General features: G+C 41.1%; 1 protein-coding gene across 1 annotated transcript in view; it reads left to right on the top strand.

Moving 5' to 3' along the window:
* The window catches only part of LOC118334027 (SH3 and multiple ankyrin repeat domains protein 1-like), a 33,147-nt gene that overhangs the window by 7,931 nt on the left and 7,895 nt on the right, over positions 1 to 17,321 (top strand). Inside the window, exons 2-20 of the mRNA XM_035669844.1 lie at positions 324 to 527; positions 2,462 to 2,533; positions 2,626 to 2,734; positions 2,925 to 3,076; positions 3,819 to 3,986; positions 5,033 to 5,149; positions 5,242 to 5,319; positions 5,506 to 5,572; positions 5,826 to 6,001; positions 6,158 to 6,288; positions 7,705 to 7,844; positions 8,304 to 8,417; positions 9,027 to 9,105; positions 14,011 to 14,093; positions 14,269 to 14,393; positions 16,242 to 16,377; positions 16,556 to 16,636; positions 17,080 to 17,088; positions 17,283 to 17,309. Coding sequence (XP_035525737.1) covers positions 324 to 527; positions 2,462 to 2,533; positions 2,626 to 2,734; positions 2,925 to 3,076; positions 3,819 to 3,986; positions 5,033 to 5,149; positions 5,242 to 5,319; positions 5,506 to 5,572; positions 5,826 to 6,001; positions 6,158 to 6,288; positions 7,705 to 7,844; positions 8,304 to 8,417; positions 9,027 to 9,105; positions 14,011 to 14,093; positions 14,269 to 14,393; positions 16,242 to 16,377; positions 16,556 to 16,636; positions 17,080 to 17,088; positions 17,283 to 17,309 — 2,068 coding nt within the window. The remainder of the gene's footprint in view (positions 1 to 323; positions 528 to 2,461; positions 2,534 to 2,625; positions 2,735 to 2,924; positions 3,077 to 3,818; positions 3,987 to 5,032; positions 5,150 to 5,241; positions 5,320 to 5,505; positions 5,573 to 5,825; positions 6,002 to 6,157; positions 6,289 to 7,704; positions 7,845 to 8,303; positions 8,418 to 9,026; positions 9,106 to 14,010; positions 14,094 to 14,268; positions 14,394 to 16,241; positions 16,378 to 16,555; positions 16,637 to 17,079; positions 17,089 to 17,282; positions 17,310 to 17,321) is intronic.

Genomic DNA, 17,321 nt, shown 5'->3' with positions numbered 1-17,321 from the left:
TCTCCAAATTTGGTGATTTTTAATTAGAATTTTCTTATAAACAGAAGAATTAAGGATTAAGAAGGATTTTACTCCAGAATATGGACTTTTATTTTTGATGATATTTTGCTAATAATACTTTTAGTAAATATGTCGTGCAACTGTAGCTCTAAGTAAGGAAGGAGTTTTACACTGTGTGGTATAAGTACTTTTACGTAATACTATGAATACCTCTTCCACCACTGCCTCCAGAGCAGGTGTAGATGAGTGAAACATTAACATATTTCCACCTCTGAGGCCTCTGACCTCCACGCTGCCCTGTGCTCTCTCTGTGTGTCTGTCAGAGGTGTCTCCAGTTTGACCCGGACTGCACAGTGTGGAGTGCCAAGCAGCAGATCATCTGCTCCCTGAGCGAGTCGTTGTGGGATGTCTACAACTATGGCCTCTTCCAGCCTGCTGGAGACGGACGGGATGCCAAGTTCCTGGAGGAGGAGCGGGTCCTGCGAGACTACTCACAGTCCTTCGAGAAAGGGGTGCCTTACCTGGAGGTATGGAGGCAGAAATGTTAAGAAAGTGGCTCAGTGTTGAAGTATCCCCATAGCAGCAGCAGAACCCCCCCCCCCTAACATTTTGAGTCTGACATTGGAAGTATTTAAGTATTTTAATACTTAATATTATATTTTTACAGTTAACTGTTAACTTTTATTGTTTATAAATGTAGTTTTCCAAAATGAAAATGCAGTTTTCAGAGACTTCTCCACACTGCTATGAATAACAATCTAGTAGGAAATACTTGATTTATTTATTTGTTGTCCTAAAAGGTGACAAAGGTGAAGTACTACATCAATACTACAAAATGAGTGTAGAAAATATCCAAAAAGTGTTGCTACAACCCCCCAAATTCCCACAAAAAATAAAGAGAACATGGCCATGTGGTAGGTACCGCTCTCACTGAGTGCACTCTTAAAGTTACATAGATTTTCTTTTCATCTCGACAGTTTTTGTTTGTTTTTGTAGGCATTGAGTAATTCTCTAGACATTTCTCTGTAAGAAAATACAGCCTTGCTGTGATCTCCAAAACACGGTCAGAAAAAACAACAGCTGATGTACATCTTTCACCTTCTGTGACTATTGCACTGCATCATACTTTGAAATCTTACTTGCTCATAACTAAGTGAAAACCATAAGGAATGCTCTACAATTGCAGATAAATTACTTAAAGATTGTTTTTTTGTTAAAATTACCACATTCAACAAATGATTTGAAATTGAATAACAAAAGTAATATCCACATCATGAATTTAATTGAATTCTGAGCATTATGTAACCAACAAATTAAATTATATTTCCCCCTTTTTAGGAAGTGGGGCTGTGTGATGACATCTATATTAAGTTGTCATGCTGTGATACGATTATCTCACAGTGCCCTCTGGTGGTCCAGCTGCTCTAAATGTTTATGAGCTGGGTGGGGCTGAAAGAGTATCCTCCACTCAGTTTGGCTTCGAACCAGTGTTTACATTCTTGACAAGGTTCCAGATGTGTGCTGATGAGGCCATGTAACTAAACTCTGCTCCACAGCCGAATGTGTCTCACTGCTCCATATGTGTGTGTATTTATAACACGAGTAATGCCATTTTGAGTAACTTTAGTGCTTGAATTGGACTATTATTCACATTTACTAATAAGCACATTGTAGTTATTTTATTGTAAACCAAACACGCCTCTGATGCTTGAAATATGCAGCTGCTCTGTGGCTGTCTGAGGTACAGTATGTGGTTCACTTCAGCTGTCAGCTGCTAGATAAGAGCTTAGACTTCTCCTCTCATCTCCATGCTCCTCCGCCTGTAAAAGGTTTGCCGGTACAGGACTGTGATTGCAGCACATCCAGTCAGGTGGTTTTCATTGACGTGGTCTCCCATTCAGAGAGGAAGTGGAAGGCAAACCCACCTGAACTCAGTTTACTCATTCTTTGAAGGATGTTATGTTTGACTCAGTGTTTTTCTTTTTTAAATATTCTCTAGATCATATTTTTGTCTGTCCACCTGATTTTTATTTAAGCACTGAATCTATCCATCCATTGTAACCAGTTAAGCATTACTTGAGATCAAGCATTTCCCCCCAAAAAAGACAACACAAATCTGAATATTTTAAAGAAGTAAATCATGTATCTGTTCCAAAGACTGAGTGGGAGCGTGAATTTCTGGAAAGAATGAGAGAGTTAACAAGAGTAATGTTGCTTTCTGTGCCTAAAGCTGCAATGATGAAATTAACAGAATTTGCTCGAAATGCACAAGCCAGCTTGAAAAAGATTTTTGATTCCTAGCTTTGCTTCTCTTCTTAAAAAAAAAACACAATCTGAAGTACAGAATTACAGCACAAATAGTAACCTTTTTTTCCCTCTATGTATGCTATCACTGATAAACTTAGTTGTGTTGCAGTATGATGAATCACAGTTTTCACACATATCTTTTTCTGGTCCTCAGTTTAGGTACAAAACCAGAGTTTATAAACAGACAAATCTGGATGAAAAGGCTCTCTCCAAACTCAGCACAAAGGTATTTATTCTTATGCCTATTGAACATTGCTGGTGCTCAGTATTTATTTCAACTCACTGACATCTGTTTCCTTCCTCTTCTACCCCTCTTAGGCCAGTCTGAAGAAGTTCCTGGATTACATTCAGACTGGAGCAGTAGAGAAAATGGCAAAAGTCCTTGATAAAGGTCTTGATCCAAATTTTCATGACCCTGACACGGGAGGTGAGTGTGCCATAACCCTGTGTATGCTGTCACTGTGGGAATTACTTTGTGATTTGGTAAAGATATTAATTCTTTGCTTTATAATAAATCATTTTACTAGTGGTATTGTGTGATGATCCGAGGGTGGACTTTAACTTTCACCTTTCAACCTGCCATCCTCCCTGACCCCCCCACCCCTTCTGTGGCTCAGAGACCCCTCTCTCTGTGGCTGTGCAGTCCGGCCTGCCAGTGGAGGCTATCAGGGTGCTGGTTCAGGGCGGCGCTCATTTGGATTTTAGAAACAGAGATGGCTTGACAGTGGTGCACAAAGCTGTTAGGGCTCACAATCACGATGGGCTGCTGGTAAGGACTTTATAACATTTAACAGATTATTATAGGTGCACACATAGTCACTTGAACACCTTATATAAAAATGCTGAAGTGAATAAATGACCATTGCAAATGCTGCATCAAATGTGGGTGGTCGTTATATTTAAAGATGATGCATTTCACAGTGCCTTAAATACTGTAGGCATAACACTACGAGTTAGTTTCAAATTGTGATTCGTGTTCTTTTCCTTTAAACAATGTTCATGCAATGGAAATGAGAGGCCTTTTTGTGGCTCTGTTAGCTGCCTCTTGTTGATTTAAAGGCTACATATCAAAGCCATTTTTACAGATGACATTGTAAAAGTGTTTCTTTGCCAGGAAATAAGTTTCACTAATTGTAATAATAATCATAATAATATTCTTTTAATTCCCCCTGCAGCGTCAACATGCAGTATAACACTATCTGGTAGTAAATGTGAGATCAGATGTTAAATAATCAAACTAAATGGCTATATATACTCACCATATCTATAACAGTATACCCTATCCCTCACCGCTCGACGAATCGATTACAGTTTCTCACAATAACAATTTCATTCTATTAAACACTGTGTTTGTATCGATCAGCAGTAGCATCACAACTAAATTAAGGCCCAGCCATACCCAATTGTCTTTTTCTTTACTTATTTCTTTCTCAGCATTTCTATATATACAGACAGAATATGCATGCCCACACACATATTAGAAAAGTAATGCTTTTCTTTTTTCCTGCCAGGTTCTTTTGTCCCTTGGAGCATCTCCAAACTACAGAGACCGTTGTGGCCTGACTCCGCTGTACCACACTGTATTGACAGGGGGCGACACTTCCTGTTGCGAGACCTTGTTGTACAATAGGGCGAGGCTGGGGACAAGAGACGAGAATGGCTGGGACGAGTCCCATCAGGTACTAACGGACAGTTCAATATGTTAGATTTATAAAGAACTCACCAAATCTATCTGTCTGTCTGTCTGTCTGTCTGTCTGTCTATGGTTTCCTTTCATATTTTCATGTTAAGCATCTCTGGTCTTTGTGCCTCTTCATGTGAACTTAAGCAATGCACCAACATTTCCCTGTCTTATCTCTGTGGTTGATGTCATGTGCCATCGCCCGTCAGTCTCTCTCAGCATTTTCTCACACCCCTCTCCTCTGTGCCTTCCTCACTCGTCTCTCCATTCTCTCTCCTTCCTCCCCTCCTTCTCTCTCTCCATAGCACAGGGATGAAGAGGAGTTTGGAATGGAAGAAATACATAAGGTACACTTCTTCCTCCCATCTCATCATCCCCACCAGCCTTTCAGAGGCAAAGGCACTCAGATTAGTGATATGAAAAAAAATGTAGTCATAAACTGAAGTGACCAAATAGTTTCCTTAAACCTGTTAAAATCTGGGTCATGTCAAGCTGAGTCCAGTTCAGAAAGAGCATTGAATATTATCTCTTTCTTACTCTCTTACTAGATATGGGTGCATTGCCTACATTATGTCTCTGTGACATTCTGGTAAATTTGCGTTTGTGCTGCGAGCCGGTTGTCATGGTATTTTATTTTGGTTTTGCCGTGCTGTGTGTTTTCTTTCTTTACTTTGTACATATCTTGTGATATTTTAGTCGCTGCAGAAAAATATGAGGAAACCTCACAGGCTGTTGAAGGCTCATTTCTGTTGTTTTAATGTTTTATGTTTCTTTTCTTTTCCACCAAGGTGCAATGTAATTGGCTCTGACCTGTTTTTCTGTAAGCGTAATTATGATCTAAATGTGGATGTAAAACATATTATTTCCCTTTCTTTCTCTCTGTATCTCCTTTGCAGTATCTTTCATCCCCCCCTTTCTTGCCTAATTCTATTGCACTAAAATAGTCCTATGTGAAATCAATCTATTCTATTTAAATGGTCTCTTTCTACACTTTTAAACACTGACATTTTGTGGATATTTCTATCACACTCTTGACATTGAAAGGCGTGTCAGAATGGCTTTGCCCAGCACTTGGAGCATCTGCTGTTTTATGGGGCAGACACCTCTTCTCAAAATGCCTCAGGGAACACTGCACTTCACATTTCTGCTCTGTACAACAAGGCAAGTAGAGAAACAGATCCCTTATATTAAACTAGTTTACCATAATTATTAGGCTGGTGTTAACCGATCACTTTCCCTCTTTGAATGACCAGGAAAGCTGTGTCCGCGTTCTTCTGTACAGGGGAGCAAATAAGGAGGCAAAGAATAAGCATGGCCAGACCCCTTTTCAGGTAAGTGATTTAGATACTGTCTGCATTTTTATGTTCATGTTTTAAAAATGAAATTGCATTTACAGAGTAGCTTTGGCTAACAGTTTTGTCACAAAATAAAAAAGAAAGAGGAGCCAACACAATAAAATAAGAAATAATTACAATAGCTACAACAATTACATCTCATTTTGCATTTTGTGTTTGCAGATAGCTATAATGTCAGGTCACTTTGAACTCGGGGAAATCATCAAAAACCACAAAGATTCTGACGTAGGTAAGTTTTAATGCCAAGTTGCCTCTTCTGAGAGGGCTATCGAGTGTTCGCAACATCTGCTTTTCTTTGTACTTGCCTGAATCTATCATGTATTTGCCCTTACAATCTCCCTTCTTTTTCCCTAACAATCTACCTAATTTCTCCCTCCATTTCATTCTGTCACATTAAACCTCACTGCCCTTCCTCACTTCTTACTACTTGTTACTCGTCACCTCTGAACCCTCACCTGTAAACCTCACACCCCCATTTTCAGTGCCCTTTTTGGAATCGCCAAAGTATGTTCCCAAGCGAAAAGAGAGCTCCCACACTCTGCCTCTCCCCTCACTTCATTCCCACCCCTTACTGCGTGCTAACAGCGATAACACCATGCCCCAGTCTGACCCTCTGGCCCTGCCCAACAAGGCTGCAACCAATCCCAACCCGGGACAGGTACTAAGGACCATTTGGTGGATGCTCATCTGCTGATCTTTGTTATATTAGATTTGTTTTGCTGATGTTGCATTGCTTTCTCAGACTTTTACGCTTATAAGTGATGGGATTAGCTTTGACGCTCTTGTCTTTATGTGACTTGGTGTGTTTCTGCAGGGCCAGCGCAGGGCCTCTATAGGCATGAGAAGCTCCAGCAGCCCCAGAACTCGTACTCGCTCCCCATCCAGAGGGAGAGGAGGCCAAAGTGACACAGAGGAGAGGCACCGACAGCCAAGAGGCAGACAGGGGTAAGGAGTCCGCGGAGGGAAGATACACTGGGTACTGGGTAAGAGAGGGAGGGTGGTGGGGTCTTATTCTGATCAGGTCCTTTAAGGCCATCTTCAAACAGGGGTCAATAATCTCCAGATGCCATCAGCTGTATGTTGAAAATTACTATTTGTGTCTCAGTTGCATACTGTATACTATTTTAAACAGCAAGAATGTGTCATATTTGATGTGTGGTATGGATGGATGTACTCCTACAAAGCAACAGAAAAAAGCTAGTCATGACCTAAAAAAGGTTTTAAAAATGTCAGTTGGAGATGTAGTAGCTGCGGCAGCAACTTTGAAAAAAAAACACGACTTTACAATAGTCTACAGCCAGCAGCCCTGTGAGGCTGTACAGTGGTAGTTTGAGCTAAATCAGTCTGCTAACATGCTTACAAGGATTTCATGTTTCAGTGTTTACAGTGTTTACCATCTTATTTTAGTGTGTCAGAATGCAAACATTTGCTAATTGGTATTAAACACAAAGTACAATTAAGGGTGATGTTAGCTTTAGTCAAAAAACAGTATTAGAAAAGTTAAAATTGAAACATGATAATGGGTCACTAAGTCACTAGGATTCATCATCTAGTAACTATGGTAACTAATATGAATGTCTGTACTAATTTTCCCAATAGTTGTTGAAATATTTCAGTCTGGACTGAAAGTTGTGGACTGACCAACAAACCCTTGTTACACTGAAATCTGTGAACCATCAGATTGGTTGGGGAAGATGCTTGGGGTTAGGGTAAGGTTATCAGGGCAGGTCAGAACTTTTGGTATAAGACTGGCATTGCCATCTCAAGATTCAAGATTCAAGATTCAGTTTATTTATATTTCTTGAGCCAAGCTTGCATGTGTGGGTAAAAATGGACCAAAAAAATCCTTGGTAATACAAAATGTACGGATGTTTTCAATTCTGAAATATTTAATTTTGATAGTATCCTGTAGTCACTGCTTGATTGACATCCACCTCCGCATGCTGTACATTACTTCTCATTAGTACATAAGTCATTGCACTAATTTTCTTGTACACTGAATGGCATTCATTTCTACCCTACATTCATTTCTTGTATACTAGGCTATATATACTACTTGTGTAGTTACTATACAGAATTGACTCACACTGACTGTGTTGGAATTGTTAGGGCTTTCTATATACCTCACATACAGTATGCACTGAATGCTAGACACTGTTAATAAATACAAAATCACAGCATGCATTTTTACTGCTGTATGAGCGATTAGTATGACTCAACTACTGACTGCCTCTGATGTAGCCTGACAAGCTGTATGTCGTCTCACTTTGTCTCACTTGTTTTTCCACAGTGTGCAACACAATCTTATCTCTCGGTTTTGTAAGAGACTCTCTCTCTCTCTCTTTCTTCCTCCCTCGGTAGTGGAACCTCGGCGGGCAGTGGGGGAGGTCAGATGAAACGTATGTACAGTGCAGTGCCAGGGCGGGTTTATGTGGCCACTCGTGCCCACTCTGCTAGTGGAGACAGAGAGCTCTCACTTAGCAAAGGGGACAAGGTTAAAGGTGAGATACAGCCTACATTTACAAATGATGAAATATGAAAAAGATATGCCAATTTAAACACTAAAAACCAGCTATTGGTGTTGGAATCATGTTGTTTGACAGTTAATTAGCTGAATGTTTCCAACTGCATATATTTGGGTGTAATGTTAAGATACTTCAAGTATAGCTGCAATACAAATTGATGCAGGAAGAAATGTAAGCTACTGTATCTAGCAAGGAAGAGATGTACATGTGGGAAAAGAGTATTGTAAACAAGAGAAATGAGAAGCACAAGCAGTCATATCCGGTCATCACAAAGCAATACATGTTTTTATCCATTCTCAGTGGATTGTACAATGTTATTATAAAATGGTAGCTGAAGGTAAACAGTGAAGGTTGAGGGGAAGATGTATAACAGTGTTTGTGGCAGCGGATTTACCACCCAAATTAAATTCTTTCTATTCTATTTATCTGTCTCAGTGTTAAGTGTAGGAGAGGGAGGATTCTGGGAAGGAACCGTGAAAGGTCGTACTGGCTGGTTTCCTTCAGATTGTGTGGAAGAGGTGGCGGGTCCCACCAAAGACAATCGATCAGGTAACACAAAACCAGTGGAACCCTCACCTCACTATTTTAAAATATTGTTCTGTCCACAGCAAATGTTTAGCTGTTTTTAGAGTAATTTGTGGTAAATAATCGAGAGACTTTTTGAAACAGACCTACAGTAAAGTTATATTTAAAAATGTTAATAGGATTTCTATCTTATTTTTTAATTATTTGTGCATAAAATGAAATAAATGTATTACTGATTGTTTTGAGATTAGTTAACAAGACACATAGCAATCATATAAAATAACACATTGGTTGGAGAAAGGGCATGCTTTAAATGGGTTACATACACCCCCAGGCTGGAATTATCCTTTCTTAGCACATGTCACACTCATGTTTACCAGCAGGCCCCTTTTCAGCAGACAGGGGCACATGTACAACACAGACATTCACTTTTCTCCTATTTTCACAGCTGCACTGTTCACACGGCAAGCCAACCGTATGCCACATAGAGGACACGAAAACAGGGCATAAATATATTTGATTTATTTAAGTGTCAAACTGACAACACAACACTTCTGCAAAAAGACAGAAGGTGTCATGACAGAAGCTGAAAGTTTAAATTGAGCATATGTTTTGCCTGCATGTGCCTTTCAGAGACGCGCAGTGAGAAAGCCAAGAGGAAACTTTTCCGTAACGTTACTGTCGGAGCCTACGATGGCACTGATGGCCCCAGGTAAGAACTGGAAAGTGTAAATGTGAAGGTGAGTGTGTGCCGAACTATACCCAGCTTCTCTACCAATGCATGCTGGACCTGGCCCCAGCCCCTCGCAATCCTGAACTGGATACCAGTTTAAAAAATAGATGGACAAATAAAACTAAAATAAGCCTGATTGGCTGCAGTCTTGTCACATGAGTGTGGGCGGCAACTGAACTGCTCTCTGGTTTATTACTGTATGGTAAGACTGCGAGGCCAGTCGAGGTGATTGAAATAGTTGACACTCTCTTGTTTTGCAGGTAACAGTAGGTTCTTGTATGTGTGTGTATGTGCTCACTTGTTTCACCCATTGTGCTTTCATGTCTTCCTGTGTGTCATATGTGTCTGTTTTCTGCTGATCCTGAACAGTGGTTGTTCTCTATTGTTTTGCCGTGTGAACACGTCAGCGCTGAAAGCACAAAGAGCAGCCATGTCATTTTCAGCTCTGCCCCTTTTTGGCTCCACCAGACAAATGCACTTGTCTCTTTGATACCTCCATCCACACGCCTCTCTCGCCTCTCTGGTTGCTTGTTTACACTGAACACAATAATGCCATAATGAAAGCTGAGGGGGGGTACTTCTCCTCCTTCATGACATCTGTCTGAAGCTGCAGCTCAGCCCTAGGCAGCTGCAACTGTGTATTATGAAGCTATGCATGTTTGCTTGAGAGTTAATGTTCGTGTGAATATTTCTGTGTGTGTCTTTGCGTGTACATACATCATCCTCCTGATGAGTCATGAGGAGGCTGAAACACCAAGCGTTAGTTAGGTCCCTAGGCTTGTGAGAAGGACTTACCAGTCGCCACCCCAGGGTTTTACAGCCTCTTACACATTGTAGCTGACATTACCCTTGTGCTGAGCAGCTCTCACTGTCATTCAAAAAAGGCATTCACTTTAATGCAGCTACGCTTGTGTTCTAAATGGAAATAGCAGCCACTGGGGTTATATTACCTGTGCTAAGTTGGTTAAGCGTAATTGCAGCACCGTGGTGAAGTGGTGCTCAATTAAGAGCAAGGTGATCCGGAGCATGTTCCCTCACTGCAGGGAAAATGTCAATTACTATTTCAGAGAGAGATAGAGAGAGGAAGAGTGTTTGTCAGCCTGTGTGGTGATGACAGCTCTGCTTTAGAAGAGAGGAGGGAGCGAGGGAGGAAAGTTTGCGAATGTGTGTGTGTGTGTGTGAGTAAATCCAGGGTGAGAATCAGCTGTTATACACCAGTCAGAGGATGTGCAAATGCAAGCACTGTCTCTCCCTGTGTCGCCTTAGATTTATACCCATCCCCCGCCTCCCCACCCCACAAATCCAGCTCTCCATCTCCCCTTTTTTGCAACCAAACCCTCTTCCTGTCATGTACCAGCACACATACACACACACCATACACACTCTCCCTTCTGTGATAATCGCTGGTATTCTCTTTTTCTCTCTCTTTCCTTCACATTGTCTTTCTCTCGTCTGAAGTATGCGGGGTGCAGACCAGCACACTGTCTCTCTCCCTCTCATTCCCCACCTCTCTCGCTCTCTCTCCTCCACTCTCGCGGCTCTCTCCGGCTGAGCTCTCGCTGGAAGTCCGGGAGGAGGGAGGAGGGAGGAGGGGAGGAGGAGGAGGTGGTGGAGAGCGTGCGAGAGAGGAGGGGGGGACATGGCAATGGGGGGATGCGGAGAGAGAGATTTCTCTCTCTCCCTCTCTTCTTCGTGGCCGTCACTGGGCCCCAGAAACAGGAGCGTGTGGTTCATTTACAGGTAGCGGCTGTTTCCTCATTCATTGGCTGGCTATGGATGTGAGGAGAGGACAATGGAGAGAGGGGAGAGGTAGATGATGCTATTGAGAGGCCGTGCCTTTTCAAAGACAGACTAATAAGCTATGTATTCTGTGCGTGCGTCTCTGAGTATGCGAGTGTGTATATGTGCGCGTCTTAAATTTGTATTTTTCCTATGCATGTGAATTTCGGAAGTGGCTATTGAATGGAGACTCTGCAGCATGTTTATTTCTGTGTCTTTCTCCCGTGTGTCTCTGAATGCTGTGTGCGTGTGTGTTAGTGCATGAAAGGGAGCACATATTGATGCATTTCAGTCAGACAGTGTGGGTGTATTTCATTCTCTTTGAGTCATGATTTCTTTAAGCAGATATTTTTCATTCACCAGGACTTTCCATTTATTCCTGTTCCTTTAAAAATGCTATTGTCACATCCCATTTTTTATGTGTCCCATTGTATCATTAAAAATGTCTGATGTTTTGACTGTATTGAAGGATGAAAGTGAATTATTCAATAAGTGGCAAGAGTGTGGTTTATCAGTTCCTCTCGAGCTCTAATTTGAGATACCGGTCATTTCTGTGCATGTGTGTGTGCATGCATTTGTGTTTATGTGTGTATGCATGCGACTATATAGTCTGAATAAAATATATGTGATTTTCACGTATAAGTGTATACGTCATAGTGCTTGATTGCTGTGGGAGTATCTCTCTTGTACATATATTTATGTATATGTACTATTTATCTATCTACCACGTCCTCATCCATAGTGTGTCACTAACATCCATCAAGTGCTTCACTTGTGGTGTGTGGGTATTGTCCCCACATAACCAGCCTATATGCATGTTCATTCGGCAAATGAATGGTTAAAAAGCTGCCTTTTTTCTCAGTAATTGTGGATAGAAGAGAGGATGACTCAGGAGGGTACATAATAACTCTGGTCTCTAGTAGACTTCCAGCTTCATTGCAGCCAGTTCAGAGAGAGTGTCCTACTAGCCAACAGAGATTAACCGGGGATGTTTGTACTTATTATGATCAATGTGGTGACAGATGAGTATGTGAAGGAAATCAGCGGGGTTACTGCAAGCCAGCTTGCAACACAACTTAGAACTACCTGGAGGACCAACACAGGCCATGTTTCCCCCTTGCAGAAGTGGATGGATGAAGAGCCCGATGGATCCGTCCACCCACTCCGTGTTACTTTGATCCTCAGAGAGGGAAAGCATGATGGAGGACAGGGTGAGAGAAAAAGGAATGAGGTGTGAGGAGCAGATGGCTGGAAGGCGGCTGTGCGTTGGCGAAACAGTAACATTGATGGAGAACACACAAGGGATGGACCTCAGTAGGGGAAACTAGCGATCGTCTGTTCAGTGCTAAAGTTATGGCTTGGTGTCGAAGTCTGGATCTTCAGGCCTGTAGGCCAACGCTCATGACTCTACTGGACCTCTGTGATTCCACAGTCAAACTTTATTATATGCTCTGCTGGATTAGATACACAAAACCTTGCTGGGTCTGTGCTGTAAGAGACAGTGTGAAATGTAATATTATGCTGTTATTGTTATTTTAGTGCCAGCATACACATGGGTGTTTCAGAAGTGACAGAGGCAGAATGAAGTCGGAGTGATGGGTTCCTCTGCCAGACATTAAAAAATTCAAATGTGCTGCCTAAAACCTAAAAGTAAATCCAAATGTCTGAAATTTTGAATGATACATTGAGTTTTTCTACGTGGTTACATGCCCAAGTTACCCTGATGAATGCAGACCTTACTGCCAGGGAGCCAATGACATTGTTGTGTTTAGGTTACAGATGATTAAGGTCGGATATAGTGCCACGGTTTTGGGTCTGCTGACTCAAGCAAAGGAGGCAGATTTGTATGCAGCCTGGGAGTAAGAAGTGCCTGAAATATTTAACTCAGGGCCCAAAAATATAATTTACATTTGCTGCTTCTCATGAAGTTCCCGGCATGAACACACACACACACACAATTCACACAAACGTCCCATTAAAAAGGAATAGGGGCAAAAACAGTTCCCAGTGGAAATTATGTCCTTGAGTATACCCAGAGCATTTTTACTGCATTGTTTTGGCAGGCGAGCTATCGCTGTAAATTAAGGCAAGTCTTTGAACAGGATACTTGTCCTGTTCAGCCCTTCTAGGAAATCAAATACTTTGATTTGTCAAGTGCCAGTTTGAGTTAAGTTGAGGAGCACAAACTAACACAGAAATAAGCTGCCTAGGAAAGAAATATCTGTAATTCCTCTTAAATCATACAACTCTGCTCAAGCCCCGGGCTCTCCAACAGAACCAGGGTGAATTGACATTGTTAGAAAGTCAAGTCCAGAAATGAGTCATGAGATGTGGCTGTGTGTGGCAGTGTGGAGTCCATTTAACTGGTCCTATATTAGAGAAATGGCTGTAAAGCAGCTTGGCCAAACGTCCCAGACATGGTAATAGAATAATGAAGGAGCTTGCTGGGCCAGCTGTTACACTACTCCAACAGTCTCATAATAAGATTGCATCACCAATGTCTGTGATCGCTGTTAGTCTTTGAGCAAGAGGGGCTGTTTGCGGAGGGAGATTAGAGGCCTGTCCAACTTCTTCTTGTACATAATTTGAAGTGTCATGTATGACCAGTAGTGGTGCGCTGGAGTCGGTAAAGCAGTATCCTTGCAAAAGCTGCCAGAGGCGGTGAAAGCTAATGCAGCGATTTAGGTGCATTTGGAAGTTTCCATTATCAGTGAAGTGTATGTGCACATTTTTCTAATGTGCCGTTCCCCCCCGGCCCAGTGCTTCTCAGTTCTTGCTGGATTAGTCCATAGTATGGAACGTCATCTCATATACACTTTCTCCCATTGTGACACTAACTGTATCCCTGCCATCAACCCTTTTGTGCACCAGCGTTTTTTGTATGACATTCTCAAGCCAACCTATCTTTTGCTGCAGTGTGATTTCATAATGTGATGCAGTATAGCTGTTTTCCACATTCAGAAAATGCTTTATTTGCATGACAATAAGACTTTTCTGTTACTATAGAAGTCATATAGCTCTCTTCCTCTCCAATTTTTTCTCTCTTTTTCTGCCTGTCTCTCTCCATCCCCTTTTCCCCTCTGCTCCCTCTTTACTCTCTCTAAGTGACTACATCATTAAGGAGAAGACAGTGCTCCTACAGAAGAAAGACAATGAGGGCTTTGGCTTTGTGCTTAGGGGAGCCAAAGGTGAGCCTCTTTTCTAAAATTCTCAAAATCTCATATTTTTCTGTCTCTACAGATTTCTCAGTCTCATATGCTCTTTTTCTCTCTTTTAATCTCCCTATCCCTCTCTTATTTTTAAACCCATGCTCTTGTTATCCGTGTCCACTCATGCTCATCCCTTGTGTCTTGTCCTCTGCAGCTCAGACTCCCATAGAGGAGTTCACTCCAACGCCAGCGTTCCCAGCGCTGCAGTACCTGGAGTCTGTTGATGAGGGGGGCGTGGCCTGGAGGGCGGGCCTGAGGATGGGGGATTTCCTCATCGAGGTAAGGACAACATACATTTTCAACTAACGGACACACTAAACCTGACATGGAACCTAATCTGAGGTCCTGAGTTTTACTAGCAACACGCTGTATCCATAAGCCACATTCAAGTAAAACATTAAGTGATGTGATACTGATTCACCTTTCTGGGTTCATGTTGTTTGGTGGTGTACCAAACAGGAAGAACTCCAAGGTAAAACAGACACTACAAATGTTACCACTGACAGAGCTTTGATGGATCATCGTGCAGCAAGTACAACAAGCTACAGGAAGCCTTGCAGTAAATACCAATTTAATAAAACACAGGGCCACATTTACTAAGAAAATGGTATTGTGCAAATTAATGCTGTGGTGTTCATTGAGTTTGAATCCGCAATCTGTATGTATTCAGCGCCTATTTTACAAAGACAGCAGCTCAATACACTCATATTCTGGATTGTGCCTGGTACTGAACCTCGAGACACACACACTAAAAGAGGGCTCATAGGGGGAGTTTAGAGGTGAGGTTTCTCTGAGATTGTTAACCTCAGAAAAGAAATTATAATGTAGTGACCTTGATTACAAATTATTTACTTTGGTCAAAAGCACCTCAGTAAAAATGTTACTGTTACTCAAAATATTATTCATAAAATGAAATCATAATCTTAAGCATCTATCTAATTATTAATACTTTAGGAGGCAGTAAACACATTCATGGTAAACAAAAAGGAGATGAAATATGAAAAGGTAGAGTTGGTGTTGATAAATATATATATATATATATATATATACACACTGTATATATATATATAGGTAAATGCACACAAATACACATTTAATTCAGGTTTGATGAACACAAACCACAACTTTCATTCATCCACCATTTGTTTGTGTTACAGTAATCAGATACCGGTATTTGATAATAACCTAATTTAATGCACATTTCTTTTACCATTACAATCTTCCTTGTAGCTTATCCCATCCCATCTGCGCTGCGTTTTTGCCTTAATGCAAAACTGAGATAAATACTGTGACATCAGTAAATGCAGCAGAATATATAATTAACCCCTCTTAACATATTCCTATTATTTGCGCGATCCTTCCTTAAAAGAGTATGCAATGAGGAGAGAGGCGCACCTTACACAAATGGATGCATTATATGCAAACTGCAACTCCAGCCTGGTGTGTTTGCTTAATAAATACAGCACATGCTTGGGGCAGACGGCGTCACAGCACCTGAAAAACAGGCGCAAAAACGTTAGTAAATCTGGGCCATAATGTTTTGTGGTAATTTTTCTGGGTATATTTTTTTTACTGTTTCTAAGTGTATACTGTATATATACTGTGTAATGTATGTAATATATGTATGTAGTGTATTTTAGTCAGAGGTGGCGAGTGGTTGCTATACTTGTGACTGGTGTTCCTCATCGATGAAGCACTAACAGTACAGGCAGCAAATCTTTAGCCATTTTCTACCTTTAAAGGTTAAACTGAGAAAACTCAGTTCTAAAAATGGTGATTGTCAGACCTCTATTAAAGCTGACACATACTGCTAATTAGTATTCAACCTAATATGAGTCACTTATGTAGCTGCCCAATCCTTTTTGATTTACTGTAGTCTCTGCCTGAATTTCTGGTGCTCTCGTCCAAAACACTGCAAAATGATGTTAGAAACCTGCAACAACAATTGCCAGACATGGGAAAGCTGCATTACCAAAGTGAACCAGTGGTCACAAATAGACCCTTGTTATGTTTTTGTGTCCACCCCCTGTAAGAAGAATTGTTACATAATTGTTAATTGTTTCATTTAAATCAATATTAATGCAACAAATCATCTCATCCATACTTCTGTGTTTTTGTGCCTGTCAGGTGAACGGCCAGAATGTGGTGAAGGTTGGCCACCGACAGGTGGTCAACATGATTCGACAGGGCGGCAACAGTCTCATGGTGAAAGTTGTGATGGTTGCTCGAAACCCTGAACTGGAGGACACTGCTCGGAAGAGAAGTAAGAGTCACATTTTCCTTGTATGTCATTTCCATCCCATGTTTATGATGTGACGATAAAGCTGATTGCATGTTTACTTCACCTAAAAGCCTATTGCAATGTGGTCGTCATTGGTGACTGCATGTTTATATGAGAATACTAAACATTAAGTCTGCATTTGGCTGGATTCCCTTGGCAGCCCCGCAGCAGACTAAAAGACTGACTCCTCCTGCCATTGCCCTGCGCTCCAAGTCAATGACATCAGAGCTGGAAGACATGGGTAAGATTATAAAGGGGACAAAGGACTGAATGCAAAGAATAAAGAGGAGGGGAGGTCTGGAAAGAATAGTAAAAAATAAATTTGATTTTTTTTTTAGGGGGTCAGATTTGAAATAGCTTTAGGTTAGCAACTTCTCTGCAGGATAATGGTACAGTACTATGGCACTATTAGGGAAACACAGCATTAAATATTAACAGAGTTGAGCCAAGAAAGTTATCCAGTATAGGTGTGATTTAATTTTTTCATTAGCAAATAGTTTGATGGGGAAGGAGCTTTTGGATTAATTTGCACTTTTGATATTACCTTTGAAGAAGAAAGGTGATAATTTAACTGTTTAGAGATATAAAAGCAATTGCATATTGTGAAATGATACTTGTCTGATGTCATCAGTCACAAACTGCTCTTTGTTTCTTTTTCTTATGAACCAAATGTGCTGCAAACAGTGGACAAAGGTGGGAGAATAATGGATTTGTGTGTTCTCATTATCATTTCCGTCCCAATCACCATCCCTCTCATCACACCAGTATTCACACCATCACATGTGTCTGAGTATGTACATTTCATCCTTTCATCTGTTTAATACACATGACTACACAGCAGTTCTAGTCACACCTAATTTCTGTTTCCCAAATTATGTATGCTACAGCTGCATCTCCATGGAAAAAGAAAGCAGGTGATTATCAGC

The sequence above is a fragment of the Morone saxatilis genome, unplaced genomic scaffold (assembly GCF_004916995.1).
Source record: "Morone saxatilis isolate NCDOM2014 unplaced genomic scaffold, NCSU_SB_2.0 Contig1, whole genome shotgun sequence".
Lineage (NCBI taxonomy): Eukaryota > Metazoa > Chordata > Actinopteri > Moronidae > Morone > Morone saxatilis.
Note: the sequence above shows the minus strand (reverse complement) of the source record. Positions and strands in the feature narration are given on the sequence as shown.